Raw genomic sequence first — 26,913 nt, 5'->3', positions numbered from 1 at the left:
GTGACGCTGAGCCATTACTGGCCTCCAAGAGACTCAGCCTTCTCATCTGCTGAGTAAGCTAACTGTTAGTCACCCAGTCATGCTCAACTCTTTGTGACCCCACGGACTGCAGCCCACCAGGCTTTTCTGTCCATGAGATTTTCCAGGCAAGGATACTGGAGTGGGTTGCCATTTCCTTCTCCAGGGGATCTTCCTGACCCAGGGATCGAACCCAGGTCTCCTGCACTGCAGGCAGATTCTTTACCGACTGAGCTAATGACTCTAATTGCAGAAGTAGCCTCATAGAGTCCTCACGACACTTCCAGGAGACAAGACACAGGCAACCTTTCCGCTGAGCCTGGAGCAGCTCTGGAGCATCACTAGGATGGCGATCACTGCCCTGTGAACACTGATCCTGTCCAGCCTGGACGGGGGAAACATTTTCCCAGCCACGAAAGGGTCCTAGGCACCCCCAAGCTGCAGTAAAGAAGTGCTCCAGGGCTGGCCAAGAGACAGCCGCACACACCAGCCAGGGTCTGGCTCCATCTGCTAATTAGGGAACGTTTATCTGGTGCCCAGCAGAACAAAGTGGCCGGTTCAGCCACGCTGGAAGGCTGAGTTCAGTGAGGGTGTGGGGGGGCTGCTGGGGCGGAGGCTAGGAATGGGGCGGGTGCGGGGACGTCCCTGGGGCTAAATGGACCACATTCAGATATACCTTTAAAAAAATCCACCCAAACAGGAAGCATGAGGCTGGTGTATAGCTGGAGTTGGGAGGCTCTGGTTTTCGACAAGCGGCCTTTCTTCCCTCTTAGAGAGACAGTGCCGGTCTGGTCTCCTAAGGAGCAGTTGCTCTCCATCTCTGGTGAAGGCTGTCCCGGCTGGCTCCCCAAGGAGACCGGGTTGTTTTTATCCTGAGATTCCCAGGGCTCCACCTTGTGAGGAGGAATCCCCAGTGGGAGGGTGGAGAGGAAGCCCTCTCTGTGTGTGCTGGGCCCTGCCCACCCCTCCCTCTATCTCACAGAGCACTGGGGCAGGGACAAGGACCGGGGTATCCCGGCCAGGAAATCTACCACACGCAGGACTCAAAACCATTAGATTTTATCCATCATGTAATGAATTAAGGGGACACTTTGCGTCAGTTTGAAATACCTGGGTTTCCTGGCTGTGTAGTTGAGAACTGAGGTGAGGACGGATGGAGCTGCAAAACCACGTTCTCCGCCCACAGGGGCCAGGACCCAGACCAGCAGTCTAGCTCTGAGATCCAAGCTCTAAACCCTTCTGTCCACTCTAACCTGTAACTTTAATGTGGCCCCTGCGTGGGCCAGAGCACTGCAGAGCCAGCCTGGGAGACCCCAGCACCTCAGAGCGGAGGGGGATCCTTTCCCTCACTTGCCAGGAAGGCTTCTGCCTCAGAGCAGGTGGTGCTGAGCTGGCTGCTGGAGGTGGGTGCTGCCCTGACCCCCTGCCCAGGCTGGGGAGGGTCTGGGCTGGGCCAAGAGTGAGAGTGAGAGAGGTTGTCCATTTCTCTGCATCTGCTGGTTTCCTTTTCCCTTGAGTCTTGGATTCCCCCCAATGGGGAATCTCTCTGTCTCTCTCTTTCCCCAGTTTGTCTGTTCTCTCTCTCTCTGTCTCCCAGGGGTTTCTGAGTCTCAGCCTGTCTCTGGGCATGGCTCTGTTCATCGCTGTGGCCTTTCCCCAGCCTCCTTTCTGGAGGCGTTTCCTCTGGCTCTGGTACGTCTTTGTCAGTCTCTGGGTCTCTCTTGTCTGAATCTCTTCCTCGGGGATGCTACCAGGTCCCAAGCCAACATGTGGGAGAAGGGCAGGTGAGGGCCTGACCCTAGTCTGTATGGGGTCAGACCTGACTGCAATGAGCGGGGGCTTGGCAAGTCTGCACCCCCAAGGGCAAAAGCCTGTGGTGGAGAGTGGGGCTGCTTTCCTTCTCAGGGACTCTGGGGCCTCAAAATTAACCTTTTTCCTGATGATGGCTTATGTATAGAATCCAGTGACAGCCTTGACACCCTGGTTGGGGGGCTGTCCTGCCTCCAGAGGGCATGCATGATGGCCAGCTTGGCTCCTCCCCCTTTCCCCTGCCTGATCACAGCCCTCACCCAGGCTGCCCAGAGTTGGGCTCCAGGTTCCTGTGGTTGGGGTGGGCACAGGGAGGGCAGTGCCCACCTGTGCCAGGGAGGCTGGCTCCTCCCCTTCTCTGGCTGGACAGAGGGTCTTCTCTCCTCCGTTCCCTCCCCTAATCCCTTCCTGCCCTGTGCTAGCTGTTCCTCCAGGGCCACCCTCCCCTGCTGCTGTCCCCACTAGAAATAGCTGAGCAGGGGGCATTTGCCCAGACCAGGGAGTGGCCCTTGCAGGGTCAGGCTGGTCCCCAAAATACCCCACCAGCTGTCAGGGATCGGGGTTAGATAGGACACCACGAATAGCTTGGGCAGAGCTCCACTCTCCCCAGGCCTCTTCTCTCAGCGAGGGCAAGTTCTCTGGGCCCAGCCTCTGTTGTCAGCTAGAAGGCAGGTGGGGGTGAGCACCTGACCGTGTTTGCTGAGCACCTGCTAGGGGCCAGCCACTGGGTCCAGGGCGGGATTGAGGGGGTGGAGACAGATGACCATGAGCTGACCACAGGCTGACTCTTGGAGGCCTCTCCGCGTATAAGTCACACGTACGCCCGCAGCTCAGCATGTTCCACACCCAGCCCCTACCTAAGTGCCTCCCTCCTTCCCCTCCTCCCTCCTTCCCTCTCTCAGTCACTGCACCATCTCTCACCCCTGCAGAGCCTTCCTCTCTGCCCCTGGCCCTTTGGCCAAGCCCTCCTGATTCTTCCCTCACATCCACAGCCTTGTTACCAGGCTTCCCAGCACTCCAGTCCGGCCCCTTCCAGCTGTTTCTCAGCATTGCAGCCAGTCAGCTCTTCTTTTCTATTGTTTATTTTTTTAATTATGAATTTTTTTAATCCTGCAGAAAATACTATATCAGTGGATCTTCTCATTAACACATGTTTACATTTTGCCACACTTTATTCACACGCTTATTCTAAATGGAGGTATACTTGACATCGCTTGTGGCTCAGCTGGTAAAGAATCCACCTGCAATGCGGGAGACCTGGGTTTGATCCCTGGATTGGGAAGATCCCCTGGAGAAGGGAAAGGCTACCCACTCTAGTATTCTGGCCTGGAGAATTCCATGGACTATACAGTCCATGGGATTGCAGAGAGTCAGACACTACTGAGCGACTTTCACTTCACATACTTGACATCAAATACTTCTTTTTCCAGGAAATAAAATGGTGCCAATAGAGGAGGTAAATAAATAGAGGAGGATAAATGCTAGATTCCCGTCCTCCTGCCTCGGGTCTTACTGAGAAGGTGGAACTGGAGGTGGGTCTAGGGGAAGGGCTGGTTTGGTGGGCTGAGAAGATGTCCACCTGTGTGGACCCTGAGTGTGTGAAGGTGTGGAGGCAGGACTGCCTGCCCCTATCACGGTCGGGGGATCCTGGCTTCGTGGAGGACGGAGCTGGGCAGGGAGGGCCACGGGTGCCGGCAGGCCTCAAGCAGCCAAGCCCTTTCCCCCTCAGGCCTTCCTCCTCCTCCCGCACCTGGTGCTAAGTGGGCAGCTGCCGAGTTTATGAGGTCGCGAGCGGAAGCCATCACCTGGGTCGGCAGCAGCACCGCCACCTGGACAGGCAGCCTGCAGCTGGGCACCAGGGTGGGCTCTGTGGGGAGCTCTTCCTCTTGCGTTTCCTGGTTCCCTGGCAGGAGTCAGGTTCTCCCCATCAGAAAAGCCTCATTAAACCAGCTGGCCTGGCCACAGAGCCTGGGGAGGGCAGGGCTGGCCTGGGTGGCTCACCTCACTGCATGGGCTGCTTGTCTAGGCTCCCCCGGCAACTCTGCCTGAGTGCGAGTTTTTGCTTCGGGGACTTTTCTCTTTTTCTTCTGGGCCCCACTTGCCTTCCCCTTCTGCAAGTTGTGAAGAGACACTAGGACACCCTTGGCCTAAAGGGCCTCTAGAAGGGGGAAAAAGCCTTGTTGTTATTCAGTTGCTAAGTCATGTCTGACTTTCTGTGACCCCATGGACTATAGCATGCCAGGCTCCTCTGTCCTCCACTGTATCCTGGAGTTTGCTCAAATTCATGTCCCTCGAGTCAGTGATGCCATCCAACCATCTCATCCTCTGTCACCCTCTTCTCCTCCTGGCCTCAATCTTACCCAGCATCAGGGTCTTTTCCAGTGAGTCAACTCTTTGCATCAGGTGGCCAAAGTATTAGAACTTCAGCTTTACCATCAGTCCTTCCAATGAATATTCAGGGTTGATTTCCTTTAGGATGGATTAGTTGGATCTCCTTGCTGTCCAAGGGACTCTCAAGAGTCTTCTCCAACACCACAGTTTGAAAGCATCAATTCTTCAGTGCTCAGCCTTCTTTATGGTCCAGCTCTCACATTTGTATATGATTGCTGCCTCCTGTGGGCTAAATGGCCAACCTCAGTGACCAGGAAGGGAGTCATCAGAGCAGTGACCCAGTGTTGGCCCTGGATGCCATCAGCCAGATCAGGGCACTTGGGCCCCCCAGGGCAGCTGTTAGGAGTACCTGAGGTGCCAAAGGAATTCAAATCCAGTTGGGACCACCCCCAACCTGGCCCATCCCCATGCCATATCCTGCTCAAAGACAAGTCTGCACATCCTCAAAATGAGCCCAGCTCCGCCCTCTTCCTCTCTGTCCACTCTAACCCCCACCCTGGTCCATCACATTCCCATCACATTCCACCTGGCAGTTGAACCAACCTTCTTAGGGATCTCCCCACTTGTGCTCTTGTCTTCCCACCCATTAGAGATCCTTCTAAAAATAAATCAGATTGTATAACACCCACCTTTTATAACCTTATGAAAGCCTTCCTTTCTTTTGGGAATGAACTCCCAATTCCTTACCCCACCCACCTGCTCTTCCAGACCTGTCCCCTGCCGCCTCTTTCCCTGGCTCTCAGATCACCTGCTTGATCCTGGGGCACCCGTGCAGTGCTGCCTTGGGGCCTTCGCCATTGCTCTTGCCACTGCCTGGAATGCCCTTCCCCCAGGTCTTCAAGCAGCCAACTCTTTCTGGGTTTCAGACCTCCTGTGGCACCTCCCAGACAGGCCTTCCTTGATCACTTCCTCCGAAAGCCCCCCAGCCCTGTTGCATTGGGCTTCCCAGGTGGCACTCGTGGTAAAGAACCTACCTGCCAATGCAGGAGATGCAAGAGACTTGGGTTCGATCCCTGGGTCAGGAAGATCCCCTGGAGGAGCAATGGCAACCCACTCCAGTATTCTTGCCTGGAGAATCCCATAGAAGAGCCCAGCAGGCTACAGTCCATGAGGTCCCACAGAGTCCAACATGACTGAAGCGACTTAGCACAGATGCACCTGTCACATTGTCACATTCTGTTGTCTTCAAGACATTTATCTCTGTGATAAATTATCTTCTTAACTCTTTGTCTATTGCTTATGTCTCGTCCTTGCTGGAATGTGAGCTTGAGGAGAGCAAAATCTTGCTTGTTCAGCAACTTCTGTTTTCCCAATGCCTAGAACAGTGCCTGAAACAGAGCAGATATTCAGGAAATTGGCATCAAATGAATGGATTGGGTGTGTGGTGAGCTGGCACTGAGAGAAGGGAATGGGTGAGACAGGCCCGCAGCCTTCTGCTCCATGCCAAAGATGAGATCTGCTGCGTAGCTCCCATTCCCCCTGGTGGGTGCCCGTCTTTGCTTGTAGACTGGACTTGCCATTGGGAACACTTGTAAGGATTAGCTGGAACAGAAAGTAACTTTCAACTTTAAAACTACTAGAAAACAACAGTGACAAATTCGAGAACAAGGTGCATCTGGAAAGCGAGAATATAATGCTAAGAAAAAATATGCAAAGAATACTAAAAGTGCAATACTAAATACTAAACGTGAAATCAAAAATGTCATCGCAACATAAGACATTCAGTAGAGGGTCTGGGGGGAGGGATAAAGAAATTTTCTAAAAGATTAAAATACAAAACTTGGAAGAAAAGTTACAGATGATCAACCCAGAAGAGTCAATATCTGTTGAAAAGGAGTTCTTACATGAGAGAACAGAGAATATAACAGAGAGGGAGAGAGATTAATGAAAGCAAGTTCTCTAATAATGAAAATAGTATGTATTTTGGGTTGAATGTTCTTTTAAATACTTCTGGTTGATCTTTCCAAAGATGGCCACATCTCCTGTTCCACATGACTTTTGCAATGAGACTTTTTTACCTCTTTCAGTACAGAGTCAGTTTTCTCTACCCTTAACCCTCTGCTTATCCTGAATCACAGGTTTCAACAAGAATATCTTCCACTTGAAGATATTCTTATCTGTAAGAAATGCATGATTAAATAGCTAATTATCTTTGTAAAAAAGATTAAAAAATTATGTTCTAATAAGAGAGAGGATGGGAATGAGGTTTGAAGTACCTCTTTCTCTCCCTGTTTCCCTTCTTGTTTTTAGTAACGTTTTCTTTGGGATAGCACAAATTAGTGACAGAGGAATACATGTCATATTTTCTAGGGGAAAATTTTATTTTCCAGTTTGAACTCTTCTATTTTGAAAGAACTTGAAATTTTGTTGCCATGTATATATATATTACTTACACAAAATATTTTTGTGTATTGCTGTAAAATAAATAATGCTATAAAAGAAGATTTTTGTCTTGGAAGAAATATACCAAATGAAAGAAAAGTCTATGTGTGGAAATAAAGTATATCTTTGGTTTATGGGTCGGGGGGTGTGGGGAGAAAGATTAGCTTAAATCCTTGCGACAAACTGCTGGTTTTCAAGTTTTAATGTACACGAACTACTTAGCATCTCGTTTAAATGCAGGTCCTAATTCAGCAGGTCTCCCGGGGGTTTGAGATTCTGCATTTCCATCAGCTCTTAGGTTAGTTTCAGGATCACAGCTTGAGTAGTGAGGCCAGGGAGTATTGGAAAGATACATTTGAAGCCCTCCTCTCCATCCGTTGCTGTTTCTTCCTTCTGTTCAAATGTGGTCAATCTCCCCTTTGGCCATGGTCCATTGTGATCAGATGGGAATTTGACCTGGTGAGTCTGGTGAAGAACACTGCTCCAGCACTTCCCAGGAGCTGCCAAGGGTGAGTGTGAGTGGCCTCAGAGGGATGGTGTGCTCGTCACTGGAGGTGTTCCTGTGAGCTCAAATGGTCATGTGTCGGAGGTGTCATGAGCCCTGTGTGGGGACGAGGGGGCTCCTCCGTACAATTTCACCTTGTGCCTCTGTGTGCCTTCTACAAACTTGTGGAACCAGGATCTCAAGTTGGGGCTCATTCACCTGTGACTTTCACAGGTCATCTGGCAAGCTTCAATCCCCACCCTTCTCAGTCCTTCCATCGGCATTCTAAGTACCGTATGTGTGATTTGGTAGGCAGGGCAGGGGGAGAAGGGTTGATGGCTAGGCTTCAGGAATAGTTCAGTCATGTAGGAATGTAATGCCTGACTTGATTGGATCTAGGAGTGGGAGGGGGTTCTGCATTTTATATTGTCTTCCCACCTTCAGCTTGGTTCAACAGACCTTGATTTATTGTAACAAACTCTCAGTGATTCAGTACAATGGAGGTTTATTTCTTGCTCATGTCATAGACCAAAACAAGCTCTACTCCAAGTAGTCACTCAGGGAACCCAGACTCTCCCATCTGGTGACTCAATTCCCCATGCATCTGTTTCCACCCAGCAAAAAAGGGAGGAGAGAGTGTGAAAAATTACAGGGAGATTTTATGAGTTGCCTGATGGAGGTACACATCACTCCTGTTCATATTCCATTGATCAGAATTCAGTCACATGACTGTAATTCCCAGCAAAGAAGGCTGGGAGATGTAGTCTAGTTGTGTGCCCAGCTATGTGTCAGACATTGTGATGAGCAGTGGGCACAGTTGCTTACAAGAGGCTCGCAGGCTTTTGAAAGGAGGCAGATGTATGAACAAATCATTACCATATGGTAGTAAGTGCGGCTCTAGAAGTGTGACTGAACCACAGAAGCAATCTAGAGGAGTCAAGGAGGGCTAAAGGCCTCAGAGGTGGTGGATTGGATTCCAGGAGAGAGGAACAGAATGTGCAAAAGCACAGAGCTCTGGAACAGCATGTTGTATCCAAGGAGGATGCTGGCAGGGCATGCAGTGTGTGCGGACGTGCAGTAGTAGCAGGACACAAGACTGGAGAGGTCAGGCGGGGCAGAGGTCGTGAATGGGCTTGTGTCCCACCGGAGGCTGACAGCCAACAAAGGGCTCAAAGCTGAAACAGCCAGATGAAGGCGGATTACAGCAACATCAGGGATGGTAAGTGCTTAGCACTCTCCTCATCAGAACCTTTAGAGAGGTTTTATATGTGTTTTGGCCTCCTGTGCTGTGGGGTGTCTGACAGAGGAAGATATGGGAAGGTGGGCAGGGGACTGACCCGAGGCACCAGCTGCAGCAGCACCCCTGGGCACTCCCTGGGCCCGTGTGGCTTCTTCCAGGTCCACCCGACAGCCCAGGTCTCACCAGTGGCTTCCAGTAGCTCTAGGGTCACTCAGGCAGGGGAGAGTCAAGCTCTTGGGAAGTGAGCGTGCCATATTGCTAGGGCCAGGCCACAGGGAAGAGCTGGACTCTGCACAGTGATCTCAGCCTCTGTAGCCAATTCTTCATGTTTTCCTTTTACACAAGACTGGGAGGGGAGAGGCGAGGATGGGGTCCAGAAGTACCCTCACCCTTTTGGAAGAGAGAAGAAAATACGGAAACAAGACACGTGGAGAAGGGGAGGGAGAGGAAGGCAAGGACGTTGGATTGTCCACTGGGAGCATCCCACGTGGCTTCTTTCCCAGAAGGCAGGGTTAAGGCAGCACCACGGCACCTGTTCTGAGATCTCACTGCCTGAACAGCAGCCCGGGCCCAGGACCACCGAGGGTCTGTCTCGGTCTCATCTCTGCCAGGAATGTGCTGTCTTTGCCCCAGACTTTGACCTGACTTTGATCCCATGGCTGGTCGGAGACCACAATTCTGGGCCATTTGGAGGGATGATCAGGATGAGAGAATGAAGATACACTGGGGCTGGGGGTGTGGTCCAGCCAGGCAGAGAAGGTGGAGGTCTGCCCTCCTTCGGCCCCTTCCTCCTTCCTCACCTCCTTGCGGGCCTCTCACTGTTAGTTTTTAAAATTAATTAATTAATTTAGGCTGTGGTGGGTCTTCATTGCTGCAATGTGGCCTTTCTCTAGTTGTGGCAAGCGGGGTCCACTCTTCATTGCCGTGCATGGGCTTCTCATTGAGGTGGCTTCTCTTGTTGCGGAGCGCAGGCTCTCGGTGCACGGACGTCAGTAGTCGTGGCTTGCGGGCTGTAGATTGTGGGCTCAGTATCTGTGGCACATGGGCTTAGTTGCTCCGCAGCTCGTGGGGATCTTCCTGGTCCAGGGATGGAACCTGTGTCCCTTGCATTGCAAGGTGGATTCTTAACCACCAGGGAAACCCCCCTCTCACTCTGTTGACAGTCCTTAGGGGTTCAGGCAGGAGAGAGAAGTGTCAGGCAGCTCTGAGACCTTGTGAGGGGTCTCTGGTGAGGTTAGGGGATAGAAAGACACCTCTCCACAGGAGAGACCAGAGTGACCTTAGCCAGGACCCCGCTGGAACTGCCACCCCAGTGTGGGCAGGCTCACCTTAGGCGACCTTATTCTCTGTGGGGAGTGTCTGTGCTGACACCCTGGACCGGTCCCAGGCTTTCTTTGGCAATTCATCCCCTCGCAGATGTCTCTTTCCCCATTGCTCCATCCCATGTCCCGGGCAGACTTGTCTTTCCAGAATTCCACTTTCACATGGTTCCTTCTGCTCAGCATCCTCCAGGGGCTCCCTCTTGCCCTGAAGAGGAAGTCCAAGTTTTTCCTTCTTGTGTCAGATGACTGTCCAGCCAACTTCTTACACCACCCGGCACTCACTCTTGCAGCCCCAGCACCCGGCTCCCACAGCCCCGCTGCTTTCCTGGGTGTGAGAGGAAGGAGGACCCAGACAGCAGCACAGGGGTGTTGGGAGATTGGGGTGTAGCTCCAATTCCACGGCAGGAAACCACGTCTCAGGCCCTGTGAGTCCTGGGGGAGCTCTGCTCATTCTCAGAGCCCGGCTTAGAGCTGACAGAGTCCAGAATCTCTGACCCAGTCTTTGGTCCCTAGCTTTCCAGGTGTTTGGCTGCTTTAGCAACACTCCTTTCCTCCCTGGTCCAGGGAAGCGTGGGCCATGTGTGTTGGACTGTGAAGTTACAGGTGAGGGACCTGAAGTCCTCTCAGCCATCGATAGTGAGGGCAGGGTGTGACTGACAGCCCGGAGCAGCTCCCTCAAAGCAGAAAGGGCTGGAGGAGGAATAGGAAGATCATCCCACTGGAGCTTCTTCACCTTGGAAAGGGCGACCTCATTTGTCAAGCATGTATGTAAGCCAAACACTGTGCTCACCTGTGTAATCTCATTCAATCCACACACCACGGTGGGGAGGCTGTTTTCAGTCACTACCCCCTTAAAGATGAGAAAACTGGATCCCAGAGAGGTTAAGTGATCCAGTCAGTGTCACATAGCCAGGACGGGTTGGAACTGGAACCCTCCGCCCTTGACTCCCACCCCATGCTTTTTCTCCAAAGGTCGTGGGTCTGCATGGTGGAGGTGTGTGGAAGGAGCCCCCTTTGTAGTTTCACGGGGAAAGCAGGGCCTCCTCTGGTTGGATACTTTCTAGGATAAGGCCATTGTGCACATCCCTGCTTCTTCACTCTGCATCTCTCTGTGGGTGTTGCAGGCCCCACCACGTTAATGTCAAATACATCCCAGCCAGCTCCCACGCACCCAATGAGCTGCTGGGAAAGCCAGAGGTCTCCTCCCCAAACAGCCCACGCACAACAGCTGGGCAGCTCCCCAGGGGCCCCTAGAGGCTCACAGACACCTCCCAGACCCGTCTGTCCCTCATGGGCTCTGTGCCTCCGTGACCTCAGGGCTGTAGGTTCCCAAGCACTTTTCCTGGCACTGGGGATACAGGCTAGCGCCATACCAAGAGTGATGCTGATGACAGCGGTGATAATAATAGCTCACGTGTGGGGGCCGCTAGTCTGTGCACGCTCTGTGCCAAGTACTTGACACACATTATCTCATCAAATCCTCTCACCCACCCCATCGGGCAGATTCTACAACTGTCCTCATTTCGCAGATGAGGAGACTGATTTGAATCCAGATCTGAGTAGCTATGTACCGTTTATTATTATTCACATTTTCCAAAACATTGTGCAGGCACCTTGTGAGCGCAGGAAGAGGCTTTGGGGTAATACGTGGGCTAATTCTTTCTCTTTTCATAGTTATGTATTGTTTCAATGTGTGCTGGGGTTAGGGGGTGAAGTCTTATGTGCTCCCCAAATGCGTATGTTGAAGCTGTAATCCCTAGCACCTCAGAATGTGACCTTATTTGGAAATAGGCTTGTTGCAGATGCAATTAGTTAAGATGAGGTCATGCTGGTGGGCCCCTAATCCAATGACTGATATCCTTATAAAAAGGAGAAATTTGGACACACACAGGCACACAGGGAGAACGCCATGTGAAGATGAAGCCAGAGACGGGGTGATGCTTCCACAAGCCAAGGAACACTGAAGATTGCCAGCAAATCATAGAAACTAGGAGAGAGGCATGGAACAGAGCCTCTCGCACAGACCTCGGAGGGAGCTAGCCCTGCCAACACCTTGTTCTCAGACTTCTGGACTCCAGAACTGAAACAATGTATTTCCATTGTTTAAGCCATTCAGTTTGTGATGTTTTGTTGTGGTGACCCTAGCAAGTTAATCCAGTTAGAATATGAATGTATGTGTGTGTGTGTGTGTGTGTGTGTGTGTGTGTGTGCACATAGTGTTCCCTGGTAGCTCAGCTAGTAAAGAATCTGCCTGCAATACAGGTGACCCTGGTTTGATTCCTGGGTCAGGACAATCCCCTGGAGAAGAGATAGGTTACTCACTCCAGTATTCTTGGTCTTCCCTGGTGGCTCAGATGGTAAAGAATCCACCTGCAATGCAGGATACCTGGATTCCATCCCTGGGTTGGGAAGATCCCCTGGAGAAGGAAATGGCAACCCACTCCAGTCTTCTTGCCTGGAGAATCCCCATGGACAGAAGAGCCTGGAGGGCTACAGTCATGGGGTCGCAAGAGTCGGACACGACTGAGCAACTAAGCACAGCACACACATATAGTTTGTGTACACACACACACACACACACCAACATGCTTATGATTTCATAGATATTATTGCTTTGGATGTGACTTTTGATAGGCTGAATAATGCTCCCCCACAGAGATGTCCCCATTCTAATTCCTGGAACCTGGGCTTGTTACCTTCTGTGGTAAAAGGAGCTTTTTAGATCTTGAAAGGGGAGCGTATTCTTGATTATCCAGGTGAGCAAGAGGGGCAGGAGATTCAGAGGAGAAGATGTGACAGTGAAAGCAGAGATTGGCGTGCTTTGAAGATGGAGGATGGGGCTGTGAGCCCAGAAGTATGGGTGGCCTCTGGAAGCTGAAAATGGCAAGGAAACCAAGTCTCCGCGCTGAGCTTCAGGAAGGAAACCACTCTGCTGACACCTGGAATTTTAGCCCCTTAGTTCTCATTTTGCACTTCTGACCTGAGCTCTAAGAAAATTAGTTTGTGTTGTTTTACGGCACTGAGCTGTAGTAAGTTGTTATAGCAGTCACAGGAAACTAATATACAACAAAAATAACTATTTAAGTTTTTCCAGAAAGGGACTCAAAGAAAAGTAATAGATAAATCATAGTAGCAGCATCGATCCCATGTAGGGAAGGGGGCTGGTGCCTATACTTGAGGGACTCTGTGCTGCCCTGCCTCCAGGGGGAACTGCATCATTTGGGGAAACCCCACGGCCTGGGCTTCACTCTAGCCTATTATCACTCCTTTGCTCTGTGTTGTTGAGCAAGTTACCTAACTTCTCTGTGCACCTGTCTCCTTGCCTATAAAACACAGGATGAATCACACCTACTTGGTTTGCAGGACACTCTGTTTTGCCTCGATCATTGCTCAATATTCTAACCTTCTCTGATTCTCTTAACAGCCCTGAGAGGCAGGTAGGGGAGGATCTATCTGTGGATCATTTTTGAGCACCTGGCTTCTGCTCTTCACTTGCTTCTGCATGATTGTTCATAGTGGGTACAGAGGCCAGGGCACTTGTGAGCTTGTGAACCACCCCACCCCTGGGTCTCCCTAGTTACCAGACCTCAGCTCTGGGAGGGCAGGAGCGCCTCTAGCATCAGTGTTGCAGAGTCAGACTCAGAATCGAGGAACCCTTGCTTGAGAGTGTGTTGTATATGTGCACACGATGACAAGCTGGTGCTTCCTGGAGAGGGGACCTTGGGGTAAGCAAGGCCAAATTGAGGTGCATGGGCTCCCTGGGGAGGATGACAATTTGACGTTCCCTTCAAATCGGTGGTCTTGAAATATGTGTTGAGAATGTCTTTAGCATCTGTGGGAAGGTGTTGGGGGAAAGTAGAGAGGGCCCTGGTGGTACCCAAAGCCTCTTTTGTTGCTCTGAGTTGTCCATCTCAGACCCTCAACAAAGCAAAGCGCCCACCTGTTTCCAGACTCAGCACTTAGACAGCAGTTTAGTGAGTAAGGGCTATTACTCAAGCAGGCATCTGGGGCATCTCACCTGCCATCCCCGCCTGCAGAGTCTCCATCCACATGCAGTACCAGCCTCGAGATGAGCTCTGGAATGGATTCCTTCTCCACATCGTCACATTTTCTGAGATGCTTTCAGATGCCATGACTGCCCGCCCCCATCCTTGTGGAGTGGGACACCGGGCCTCTGCCCGTATCCTGCTCTGGGGCCAGCTGTGTGGTCATCCCCAAATCACTGGAATGAATGATCAGGGGCCTCCACCCGAGATCCCACCACTTTCTCCAACACATGGCAGCATTTCATGGAATTCATGACAAGTCACTGCACTCCAGTCTGAGTGCTTCCTCTAGCAGTCCTGAAACTCCCACTGCCGAGCCTTTGTATTGGCCATTTTTCCCACTGGAATGCCCTCTTCCCCTTTCTCCCCGCCCCCCATTTACGCAAGCCCTACATCTAACGTGTCCTCCTCTAAGAAGTCTGCTTTGCTTCCTCCAGCCATACCAGTCTTGTGCTTCCCTGAGCCCCATCACATGCTTTTGATGCCTCTCAGAAGCCTGGCACTCATCTAACACTACTGGCTAAGCCTCTTGTGCCCGTGTGGCTTTCCCAGCTCCCAGTCACATCATGGACCGTGATGTACACGATTTGGGAAGCGTGTCTGGAGCATCATGGTAATGGCTTGGTTGGGAAGGGATTTGAAGTCATGAAAGCTTGCACGCTTTCCAGAAAATATTCAAGGACGACTTCTTAGGCTTGTTAAGGACTCTGGAACCCAGGGTGGGCTCTCTCACAAAGCTGGCGTGTGTACCAACACCCCGAGTCTTCAGTGTGGCTTGTTCCCATCCCCCAGCCACCAAAGGCATCCAAGGAAGGGAGCTCCTTGCCGGGGTGGAGGGGTCCTCTCTACCCTTTGTCTCTTCTGCTGCTGCTTCCGGGATACCTAAGGTGTCGAGTCTGTTCTCCGAAGACTCTAGTGGGTTTGGCAAGAGAGCCTGTACCCTTCCTATCCATCCACCCACAACCTCTCCTTATCTTGGGAGCTCTCTGAGCAGCTGCCAGGCTGCCTCATGGCTGTGCTGCCCCTTTCTGTGTACAGAGCACGTCTCCTGCAGCATCTTCTCTGGGTCCTCATATCTTCCCTGTGAGTTGCATCATCTTCCCCCGTTGCACAGACAAGAATCAGTGCCTTGCACAGGGCCACTGTGCAGCCAGTGCCGTTTGGAGCCCAGGCTCCAGACTCGAATGCTGTGCTCCGGGCTCTGTGTGCGGCTGCTCCTGGGGTGACAAAGAGAGAATTGTCCTGACTCCTCTCTGCTGTAGAGCCCTGGTATCTTATTCTTTCTTTTTTTATTGTGCTAAAATATGCATAACATCAATCTTAACATTTTTGTAGTATGGTAAAATACATATAAAACATTTCACCTTTTTAAAAATGATATCTTTTAACAAATATCTTTATTTATTTATTTGACTGCATTGGGTCTTGGTTGCAGCACTCGGGATCTCCGTTTCATCACGCAGGATCTTTTGTTAGAGCGCACGGTCTCAGTGGCTGTGACACATGGGCTTCGTTGCTCTGTGGCATATGGGATCTTAGTTCCCCAACCCAGGATGGAACCCGTGTCCATTGCATTGCAAGGCAAAACCTTAACCGTTGGACCACAAGGAAAGTCCCTCATTTTAACCTTTTTTAAGTGTGCAGTTCATCGGCATTAAGTACATTTACCCTGATGTGCGGCCATCACCACCACACTTCACAACTTTTCATCTTACTTTCTCCTTCAAGTTCTAGTGTCTTATACCTTCTAGGGGTTAGTTCCTTTTTAATCAAAGTGTCACAACCCTTCAAGAGCCAAAAGCGTGCATCTTTGGAGGGGTCTTCTTTTTTCTTTCAGTTTTTATATTTGTAGTCTATATATAAGTTTCTATTGGTTGTGAGTACTGACTTTTTCCCCCTTTCTGTCTTTGTGCCTCCCATTTCTTTCTCTTGTGTTAATACCTTGGGAAGCAGCATAGATCCAATAACAGATGGAAGTAGTGGAGAGCGTGCTTGTTTTATCCCAGTGTTTCTTCACTGAGGAGTGTTGTGGGTAAACGTTCTCAGATCAAGAAAGTTTGCTCCCATTTCCTGTTTGCCACATTAAAAGAAAATCATAAATAGGTGTTGAGTTTTATCAAAGAATGATTATGTAGTTTTTATCCTTTACCTGATAATGTGGCAAATTACATTGATATCTTCCAAGTATGCGTCATTCCTACACCTTCAGTGAAATTTCATAGAAATGGAACTCTAGTGGTAGAATTTCTGAATCCTTTCTTTCATTCAGTTGATTCATTCAGACTATGGTAGTCAAGAGACCGGTGTCTGTAGCCAGATTGCCTAGGTTCAAATCCCAGTTCCACATCTTGTTTTTTAGGCAGGTTATTTAATCTTTCTGTATGGTCATTTCTTTGTCTGGAAAATAGGGTATTAATAGTACCTACCTCAAAGTTGGTATGAGAATTGAGATGAGCAGGTGCCTAACCACTTGCCTGGTGGCTCAAATGTAAAGAATCTGCCTGCAATGGAGGAGACCCTGGTTCAATCTCTGGGTTGGGAAGATCCCCTGGAGAAGGGAATGGCTGCCCACTCCGGTATTCTTGCCTGGGGAATCCCATAGACAGAGATCCTGGTGGGCTACAATCTATGGGGTTGCAGAGTCGGACACAACTAAGCGACTAATACTTTGGGCTTCCCTGGTAGCTCAGTCGGTAAAGAATCTGCCTGCAGTGCAGGAGACCTGGATTCAATCCCTGGATCAGGAATATCCCCTGGAGAAGGAAAGAAGGAAGTGACAACCCACTCCAGTATTCTTGCCTGGAGAATCTCATGGACTGAGGATCCTGGTGGGTCCATGGGGTCGAGAGAGTCGGATACAGCTTAGAGACTAAATCACCACCAAGTGCCTAACACAAACTAAGTTCTCAATAAATCTTATTTTTATCATCAAGCGTTTATACCAGGACCTGTGGTAGGTGCTGGGAACTCAGAGTTAGGGTAACTACATGGCTCCATTAACCAGTACAGTCTTGGAAGTCCTATTTTGTACCTTGTATCCTGACATAATTATTAATAGTGTTCCTTTTCACCCTCAGTAGCTTTCCATTTTGGATGATAAATTTTTTGATCGCCAACTGATAGATGAAGAGGTCAGTGTCATGTGGAGGACCTGCATAGACTTTGTAGCTGAGGTTCCCTAATGTGAAGCAGAATTGTGGTTGGTGTCAAGATAGAGGACTTTCTGGCCTCCGCAGGCATCTCAGACTTTCCCTTGTCTTCTTATTTGCATTTTTTTCCAACAAGAAATCTACAGTCATCATTAGCTTTGTTCCCCTGCATGTAAAAATGTCTTTTTTCCTATGGTTGCTTTTAAGAATTTTCTCTTTATTACTGATTTTTGAATAACCTGCTTATGATGTGCCTTGGTATAGTTTTCGTTATGTTTCTTGACTTCGCAGTTGAATTGCATGGGAAGGGGTCTATGAGTCCAAAGAAGAAAGGATATTTAAAAAATTTTTGAACATTAAACATAGTGAAAACACAGCATATGAAAATTTGTGGGTCACAGCTAAAGTACTGTTTAGAGAGAAAACTATCATCATGATATGTGTGAATTTTAAAAGAAAGTTTAAAATCAATCATCTAAATTTTCACTTTAAGAAAAAAACCCTAAACCTAAATTAATTAGAAGAAAAGATATTATGAGAACAAAACAATAAAATAAAAGGTAGAAAATAGTAAAGAAAACTAATAGAACCCAAGTCTGCTCTTTGAAAAGATTAATAAAATTGATAAACTCCTACTAAGAACAACCAAAAAGAGAAAAGACACATTACCCATATCAGGAGAAAGAGAAGATACTAATTCAGGTGAAATAATAATAAGGGAGTGTTAGTAACAGTTTTTTGTCATTAAATCCAATAAGACAACATGGGCAAATTCTTTGGAAAACTCAACTTTTTCAAAGCTGACTCAACAAGAAAAAGAAAAATGTTAAGTGCCTTTATACCTGTTAAAGAAATTGAATTCATAATCAAATACTTTCCTGCAAGGAAAGCTCCAAATCCACATAGTTTCACTCATGAACTCTATCCAGCATTCAAGGATGAAATAATACCATTCTTACACTCAAGAAGATGGAATAGTTTCTAACTCACTGTATAAAGTGAGCATAATCTTGATATCAAAACCTGATGAGAACACTATAAGAAAGGAAAATATCAGAATACCATGAACGTGGATGCAGATTTTTTCTTAAAAATATTTAGTAAATCAAGTCCAGCAGTGTATAGAAAGGATAATTATACCATAACCAAGTAGAATTTATCTCAAAAATGCAAATTGGTTCAACATTTCAAGATCTATCAGTATATTTCACTATATTGGCAGAATATAGGAGAAAAAATGCATCAGTCGATTCAGTAAAAGCATGATTTTTTAAAAAACATCTAAGTAAACTAGAAATCAAAGAAAGCTTTCTTATCCTGGGCATCTACAGAGAACCTGCCAGTATCATCGTACTTCGTGGTGAAAGCCTGAGTATTTTCCTCTTAAGATTGGAATAAGGCAGGACTTCCCTAATGGTCCAGCTGTTGAGACCCTATGCTTCCACTGCAGGGGGTGCACAGCTTCAGTCCTGGTCAGGGAACTAAGATCCAGCATTCCACTCCATATGGCACCTCCCAAAATAGACTGGAATAAGGCAAGAATGTTCTCTTTTACTTCTTTTATTCAGCATGGTCCTGGACCTTGTAGCCAGTGAAATAAGAAAAGACATACATGTTGGAAATAGAAAGATATACAATGGTCTTTTTTTTTCCTCCTGACATGACTGTCTATGTAGAAAATGCTAAGAAATCTGCAAAAGACAAAAATACCTATTAGAATCAATAAATGATTTTAACAAAGTTGCAGGATACACGTTCAGTATGCAAAAGCCAACTGTATATCTGTATACTACTGCTGCTGCTGCTGCTAAGTCGCTTCAGTCGTGTCCGACTCTGTGCGACCCCATAGACGGCAGCCCACCAGGCCCCCCCCGTCCCTGGGATTCTCCAGGCAAGAACACTGGAGTGGGTTGCCATTTCTTTCTCCAATGTATGCTACTAGCAGCAAACAATTAGAAAATGAAAATTTCAAACACTGTTAATAACAGTTTCAAAACACATAAAACTTATTACATCAAGAGAATGACAAGACAAGCTACAGACTGGGAGTATATATTTGCAAAGACATATCAGATAGATGACTGTTATCCAAAATATATAAAGACCTCTTAAAATTTAACAATAAGAAAATGAGCAGCCTGACTAATAAATAAACAAAGATCTTAACAGAGGCCTCACCGAAGATATATAGATGGCAGATAATCATATGAAGCAGTGCTCAACATTGTCTGTCATTAGGAAATTGCAAATTAAATCTACAAAATCCTATCATGACACACCTGTATCAGAATAGTGAGAAGCCAAGGCACTGACCATACCAAATGTTGGCAAGGATGTAGAGCAACAGGAGCTTGCATTCATTGCTGGTCACAACGCAAGATGCTGCAGCCACTTTGGAAGATAGTTTTTTTACAAAACTAAACATACTCTTACCATGCAGTTCGGCAGTCATCCTCCAAATGAGCTCAAAACTATGTCCACACAAAAACCTGCACATGGATGTTTACAGCAGCATCATTCATAATTGCCAAAACTTAGACACAACCGAGATGTCCTTCAGTAGGTGAACAGGTAAATAAGCTGTAGTACATCCACATGATGGAATCTTACTAGTCAGTGTTAACAAGAAATGAACTATCAAGCCATGAGAAGACATGGAGGAAACTTAAATGCATATTGTACATTTTAAAAATTAAAGAATCTATTTTGAAAAGACTACATCGTGTATGATTCCAACTCTGTGATCTTGTAGTAAAGGCAAAACTATGGAGATGGTAAATTCCAGTGGTTGCTGGAATTAGTGGAAAGGGGATGAGTCGGTGGAGCACAGAGGTTTCTCAGGACTGTGAAGCTACTCTATATGATTCTGTCATGGTGGACACACGTGATACATTTGTCCAAACCTATCAAATGTACAATATCAAAAACAAACCATAGTGTGAACTATGGACTTTGGATGATAGTTCTTTGTCACTGTAGGTTCATCAAGTACAATTAATGTGCTGCTCTGGTCTGGGATTTTGATGGGGGAGACTGGGAATGTGCTTGGTGAGGAAGTCCATGAGAATTCTCTGTACTTCCTGCTTCATTTTGCTTTGAACCTAAAACTTCTCTTTAAAAGTCTATTAAAAAAGAAAACTTCTATAAAGCTACAGTTATCAAGATGGAGTGGCACAGACATAGGCTAGATATATAGATCAAAGGGATAGAATTGAGAGTCCCGGAATAAACCCATACATCTATCTTGAACTGGTTTTCTGCGAAGGCACCAAGACTATTCAAGAGGAAGGATCCCTCCTCTTGAGGGCAATGAGATAAACTTGTACCAAAACGTCTCAAAAAACTATATGAAGTGCTGAAATAGGGACTGTTGGAATTCACAGAGAGGAGGGGTGACCTTAGGCTGGATGGTCAGGGGCTTCCCAGTGTAGATATTTCCTGATACTTTCATCAAAGAAGGAAGGGATGGGGACATACATTTCAGACCACGAAGGATGAGAACTTTAAGAAAAGTCACGTGATGCATCGCTATCGTCCCTGTCTGTTTCTGTGATTCTTCCTGTGGTCCTGCGTCTAACACAGGGCCTGGTGAACAGACAAGCCATGATCTCTGAATCCCCAGGGAGATGAGGTGACTTTGCCTCTTTATAAGTGGGATCTCTAGATCAGGGAACCCACCAGCCTCTTGTAGTAACGAATGTTCCCTTTGTTCCTGAGCTGGAAATGGTCATAAGCATTGGGGCCTCAGAGCCGGAGTCGCTGGGAACTCCACCCACTCGGAAGGGCGAGGAGCCGAACTCTTGGGTTACAGATGTGCCCCAGCTGGGTCTGGGGCCCACCCCTCTCCCTCCCCAGTGTTTATTGCTGCTCAGCCCTGCCCAGGGAGAGCTGCCGAATCAGCTTTCTCTGGCCGAATCAGCTTTCTCTGGCCGGGGCTGGCTCTTGGAGCCGAGCTGTCCCGTATCTCTCGCACTATCCACCCCTTAGATAAACAGCCTGGCGTCCTCCACACGCTGCAGAGCTCTGATGTGGTTGCTCAGGGCTTCCTCAGCCAAACACTCTTGCTCTGAGAGGGACCCTGGCAACGGGCCCTGCTTTTCCTCCAGCCCAAGTCAGGCCCTTGCTGGAGTGACAGGAGAATCCACTTCCTGCCCAAAAAGGTGGCCGCAGCAGTATTCTCTGAGGGGCGGAGCTTCCTTCCTCATGGCCCACACACCCAGGCTTCCTCCCCAGGGAAGGTCTGGGCAGCTTCTTCATCAGACAGCCCCCCTCAGCCTTCCTTTCATGTGACTTTTCTCTATCAGACCCCCGTCCTGCAAATTAGACACCCACCAGGTTATACAACTCCGCTTCCCTGGTAGCTCAGCGGTAAAGAGTCCTCCTGCAAAGCAGATATGGGTTCAATCTCTAGGTGGGAAGATTCCCTGGAGAAGGAAATGGCAACCCTCTCCAGTATTCTTGCCTGGGAAATCCCCCAGGCAGAGGAGCCTGGAGGGCTAAGTCCAGGGGTCGCAAAAGAGTTTAGCGACTAAACAACAACAGGTTATCGAACCCACTTTGCAGCCCACCTGGCCCAGACATTCACCTTGTGTATTACACATGATGGCAGATGTTCATCCCCAGCCTTAATGTGCTGTGCACGGGCCACGCCACTGCCCGGTGAGGTCTTGCAAGCCCCCCATACTGAGTAAACTCAGCTGGCTGCCTGTATTTGGTTTACTCTGGAGTCTGAGCCAGGGGATTTGCTTTCTTTGAAAAGTGACCTGTAGGCAGAGAAAATGCCACAAGCATCTGGTTATCAGTGCGTCGCCTTCCTGTGGCCAGTAAGCCCTGGAGGAGACCAGGAGGACAGATGCCGAGGCTGAGCAGTGGTGGTGTGATCAGATGACAGGTGTAGCTGGGATCCGCACCTGAGAGCGGCCGGTCAGCTGGGTGCTTACAGCTCTGGGGAGGGCCCACTGACCCAGTACTTTAATTATATGGGCTTGTCTTGGCCTCAGAGGGACCCAGATTAAGACAGAGTTGGGGGAAGCGGAAAAGCTGTAACAGAAGGAGGAGGTGGGAGAGAGGTCGGCTGCCTAGCATCCTCAAGAGGCCTTCTGAGGGAAAATTCAAATCTGCGAGGCTATCAGATGACCCCTGCCTTCTAGGAGGCACATGAACCCAGGGGGAGAGGTCAGGCTGCTCTTGGCAAGGAAGGTACAGGGAACGTGACCATCGCTCTGCCAAGACAGAGCTGGCCTCACCTCCTACAGGAAGTCTTCCCTGACCTCTCCCTTCAGGTCCCACAGGATGCTGTTCATACATCCTCACCATTCCCCGTCACTCCAGAACTTGCTTGTCTGTCTCTAGCACCAGGACAAAGCTTCACAGACCTCTGGGCAGAGCCCAGGAAACTGCATTTTTAATAGACGCCTCCCTCCACCAGGGCGTCGGGTTTGAACAGACCTTAAGCTATGCTTTGAGAACCATCTTGCTCTACAGCAGCCTGTCTATAGTATATAATGTAATATCAATATAATATCCAAATATAATATCAACCACATGTAGAATTTAAATTCTTCTAGTAGCTATGTAAAAGCATAAGACAGGTGAAATTGTTTTAAGAGTATTTTTACTTAACCTTTCATATCCAGAATATTATCATTTCAACACACAATCAGTACAGACATTGTTAATGAGATATTTCACTTGTTTTGTTTCGTACTAAGTCTTTGAAACCTGGCACATATTTTATACTTACAGGGCATCTCAATTTGGATGGGCCATATTTCAACAGCCACATGTGGGTGGTGACTGCAACATGAGACAGCTCTAGAGCTTTGTTGCTGAATGTGACTGTGGACCAGCAGTTTCGGCCTCACCTGAGCTTCGTAGAAATGGAGGATCTCGGGCCCCTGCCTGGACCCACTGAATCAGCACCTGCCTTTTAACATGTTGGCAGAGGTGCTCTGTATGTGTGTTGAAGGCAGTGAAGCCCTGCTCTAGATCGAGACCATGAGCTCCTTGGTGTAGAGACTGTGATGTAACTCATCTCTAGCACCTCACAGAGGGCTGGCATATAGAAGGCACACGGCAAATGTTTTGAGAGGAAAGGAAGGAACGCATGAATCTTTCTCTGCCCACCTCTCTTGGCACCACCTTCCCTATGCATTGTTGGTGAGAATCTCAGAATCCTAGGTCTGAAAAAGAATTTAGCAGTCAGCGAACAAATGTAGATCAGAGCAGATAAGCAACTTAAAGTTTCTGTAGCCTAACTCCTGCGAGCCCCAAAGAGACAGGGCAGTTTGGGCAAGTCTCTTGGCTTGCCAGGCATAGCAAGCCTCCCTTTTTCAGGAGAAAAGTGATCTGATGAGGGCAAATTACTCTACACCGGGCCCTGAGCCGGGCCTGCCTTTCTCCCCATCCTCTCTGTGCCATTTCTCAGAAATCCTATGAAGCTGCTGCTCAGAGGCCCCAGGCCTGGCCTATAGCATGTCAGTTATATCCATCTATTTATCCTCAGTCTTCTTCCAGAAGAGATTTAAGGCACCTATAGATTTGCATAGATTTCAATGAGATGAAACAAAGGATAGAAGTATTAAGGTGTACATAGGTACATGGAAAGGATGTTCACTCTGGTGTTACACGTAAGTAGTGAATACCCAACAGTAGTTGCTCAGTCGTGTCTGACTCTTTGCGATCCCATGGACTACAGCACGCCAGGCTTCCCTGTCCTTCACTATCTCCTGCAGTTTGCTCAAGTTCATGTCCATTGAGTCCGTGATGCTATCTGACCATCTCATCCAACAGTAGAGTGTAGGTAAGTCAACCATGGCCCGTTCAAACATCGAAATTCTATGTCACAATGAAGAATGCTAGTATGGAAATAATCCTGACATGAGACAATGCCATTACACAGTATAATGCATGGATGAGCTTATTTTATCTAATGCACATCTGGAAAGGATATACAGCCCAAATATTAATGTTGCTTTTTCAGGGGGAAGGATAGTGAGTGACTCTTGCTCTCTTTTTTTATCTACTGCTTCTGTCAGTTCAGTTCAGTTCAGTCGCTCAGTCATGTCTGACTCTTTGTGACCCCATGGACTGCAGCATGCCAGGCTTCCTATCTGTCACCAACTCCCAGAGCTTGCTCAAACTCACGTCCATCGAGTTGGTGATGCCATTCAACCATCTCATCCTCGGTCATCCCTTTTCTCCTCCTGCCTTCAATCTTTCCCAGCATCAGGGTCTTTTCCAATGAGTCAGTCCAATTACTGCTTCTGTAATTTCTAGTTTTTTCCCTCAATGAATATGAATTACTTGTGTAATACAGAAAAAAAATTACAAAGTAGAAGATGGCTGAGGGGATGGGGAGAGAAAAAAGTAAAAGTTGTACTCCATGTAGAATTTATTTGAAAATCTATTAATTTAAAAAATCCTAAGTACAAGTTTATAGTGTTAGGTCTGTTGTCTGTATTTGCACGTAGCAGGCAATTATTAAATGGTAGAGAGGTGGACTTACAACATTGGGGTTTGAAAACCCATGAGCCAGCTTTTGTTAAATTTTAGTCTGTGTTCAGGGAAGTGAAAGTTAATAACGGTGCAATAGTTGTGTTGTTTTGAATGGAATCCAACAACGACCCACCCTTCACATGTGGGCTCTAAATAGCCTGTGTGTGTTGGATTATGGCTGTGCAAGAGAGGATCCTAAAATCATGCGTTAGAACTGGGCAGGCAGGTGGCTAGATGGGAATATGCACACACGGGCATGTGTGCACACACATACACGCATGCACACATACCACGCACACGTCAAATCTAGCGTAGGACCACATGTCACCACCTCCAAGGCAGCACTTTGGTCCCAGTTGACTCCTAAGTGATCTCCTGTTTCCCCAGTGTGGCCCCTTCACTTCCCTGTAGCTCCAGCCGTCCTCTGCATGATCCGCCTCTGCCTGGATCCCATTACCTGTACCTCCAGCCCTGCACACTCCTCTCCAGCCTCCACTCCACTGGCTCTTCCCTTGCCTGGACTATTCTCCCCCTCCACTGTGGCTCGCTTCCTCTCCATCAGGTCTCTGCCAAATTGCCATCTGATTTGTGAGGATTCCCTCACCACGCTATATAAAATCACTGTTTCTTCCTGTTCTGCCCCACCACTTTATCCTACTTCATTTTTCTTTATAGCACGTATCCCCACAGCATAGCACTTATTTGGTTACTGTGTGGTCTCACCAACTAGAATGTAAACTCCCTGAGGGCAGGAACTTCGTCTCTTTTCTTTACTGCCGATTTTTCTAAGTGCCCAGTGCTCTAAGGAGACGCTCAATAAATATTAATTGATATTAGAAAGAAGGGATGAACTTTCATTCATCATGTGAGGGATCTTCCTCATTTTACCGATGAGGCAAAAGCTTGCAGCCTGGCCCAGGGTCATGCAGCTGGGGCAGTGGGTTGGGTCTGGCTCTCCACTCCACTCCACCTCCCACCCTCCCTTGCCTTGGAAGGGAGGCTAACCACACACACACACACACACACACGCACACACACACAGGGGCTGTGGCTTCGTCCATCCCGTCTCCTGTGTGTTTTTCCAGTTTATACAGAATTTCAGCCCAGCATAGCGGAAGAAAAAACAGCTGTTCTTCCAGAACCCTGGAAGCTCTTCCAATGGGTCTGTCCCTGGAAAAACAGCAGCGACCTCAGGGTGGGAAGGTAGGAGACGGAAGAGGGGGCAAGGGGCTAGACTTGGTTTTGCAATTAAAATAACATCTGGGTCTGTTTCTGCAGAGTGGTTCTGGAAGGTGGGTGGTCTGTCTGATGTATCAGGTGGGGCCTTCTGCATCCTGGCCCAGGGTTGGGGGGGATGGGTTGAATGACTAAAGAGCTCACCCAGCATATGACGTGTGAAAAAAACTGGGTCCACAGAAGCCTCTGGAAATCCCACCTGCAGCCTGGCCTGAAATCTTGCTGGCCCCTACACCGGCCTTCCTCCGGGGCGTCTCCGGATACCTCCCCTCCTGCACCCTCAGGCCTCCTTGAGACGGTTCAGGCACCCCCTTTGATGCACAGAAAGCTCTGCCTGTGCGCACTCATGCCCCATGTGGTTTGTTAATCGTCTGTGAAATGAGGGATTTGAGGCGTCGCTCATCCGTGTGAGGGCGGTGGGGCCGGGAGCAGTGGAGCGGAGTAGGGGAAGCAGAGTAGTCCCAGTCTTCTGAATCCTATCCCTCTGTCTGGCTTCTCAGATGCAGCTTTTGGATAAGTTTCCCATCGAAGGTGGCCAGAAGGACCCCAAGCAGAGAATCATCCCCTTCCTCCCAGGTAAGCTTGGGATGGTCCCTGCTGATGGGATGGGGGTACCCTGGAGAGGGGCATTCTCTAAGCCAAGAGAAGGTTGGCAATTCTACCAGAATTCTGGCTCAGGGTGGGCCTAGCAACCTGCATGTTAACAACCCCCAGGGGATCGGAAGTCCCTGATTTTGAAGGCCATTGCCTTCACAGGGGCCTCTCCTACCTCTGCTGGCCCCAGACTGTGTAACCTATGAGGAGCTTCTCAGCTCTGGGACTTTGGTGTCCTTTTTACAAAAAGCATAGAGAGCTCAAGTTCTCCCATGAAAGGATGAAAAACTGCAGACTGAACTCTCCACTGGCTCCCGTTGTAATCACAGATAACCTTAAATCGAGCACACTTTCCCTCCCACCCTGTTTGAGTCCTCCTGGCACGGTTATCCAGCGAGGTCCTGCCAGCTTACATAACTCAGCCTGTGAGCTGACAGAGAGAGGATTTGAACCCAGGTTTGTCTGATCATAAAGGCCGTTAACCATCACACCGTTTTGGAGCATGTTCAAGGCAACTGATTATGTTGTGTAATCGAGAGGGACTCTTCTCAGGGTGGCATAACCTGCTATTACTGTGATGTCTTCAACTGGTATAGGAATATATAGCTTACAAAGTGCTTTTAAATTTGTGATCATATACAAATCTCCAAACTGAGGCATGCATTATGATTTCTGCTTGAGGGATGAAGATGCTGGGGTTCAGAGATGTTAAGTAACTGACCATCAAAGTGGCAGAGCTGAGGTG

General features: G+C 48.5%; 1 protein-coding gene across 6 annotated transcripts in view; it reads left to right on the top strand.

Annotated features, from left to right (window-relative positions):
* SH3PXD2A (SH3 and PX domains 2A) overlaps positions 1-26,913 on the top strand; it is a 249,274-nt gene that overhangs the window by 70,625 nt on the left and 151,736 nt on the right. For 4 of the 6 annotated variants that reach the window (XM_061403339.1, XM_061403342.1, XM_061403337.1 and 1 more), the window contains exon 3: positions 26,075-26,150. In XM_061403339.1, coding sequence (XP_061259323.1) covers positions 26,075-26,150 — 76 coding nt within the window. Of the gene's footprint in view, positions 1-25,431; positions 25,542-26,074; positions 26,151-26,913 lie in introns of those variants that run through there. The other 2 variants (XM_061403343.1, XM_061403341.1) reach the window with 2 other exon arrangements.

Source organism: Bos javanicus, chromosome 26 (assembly GCF_032452875.1).
Source record: "Bos javanicus breed banteng chromosome 26, ARS-OSU_banteng_1.0, whole genome shotgun sequence".
Taxonomy (NCBI): Eukaryota; Metazoa; Chordata; class Mammalia; order Artiodactyla; family Bovidae; genus Bos; species Bos javanicus.
Note: the sequence above shows the minus strand (reverse complement) of the source record. Positions and strands in the feature narration are given on the sequence as shown.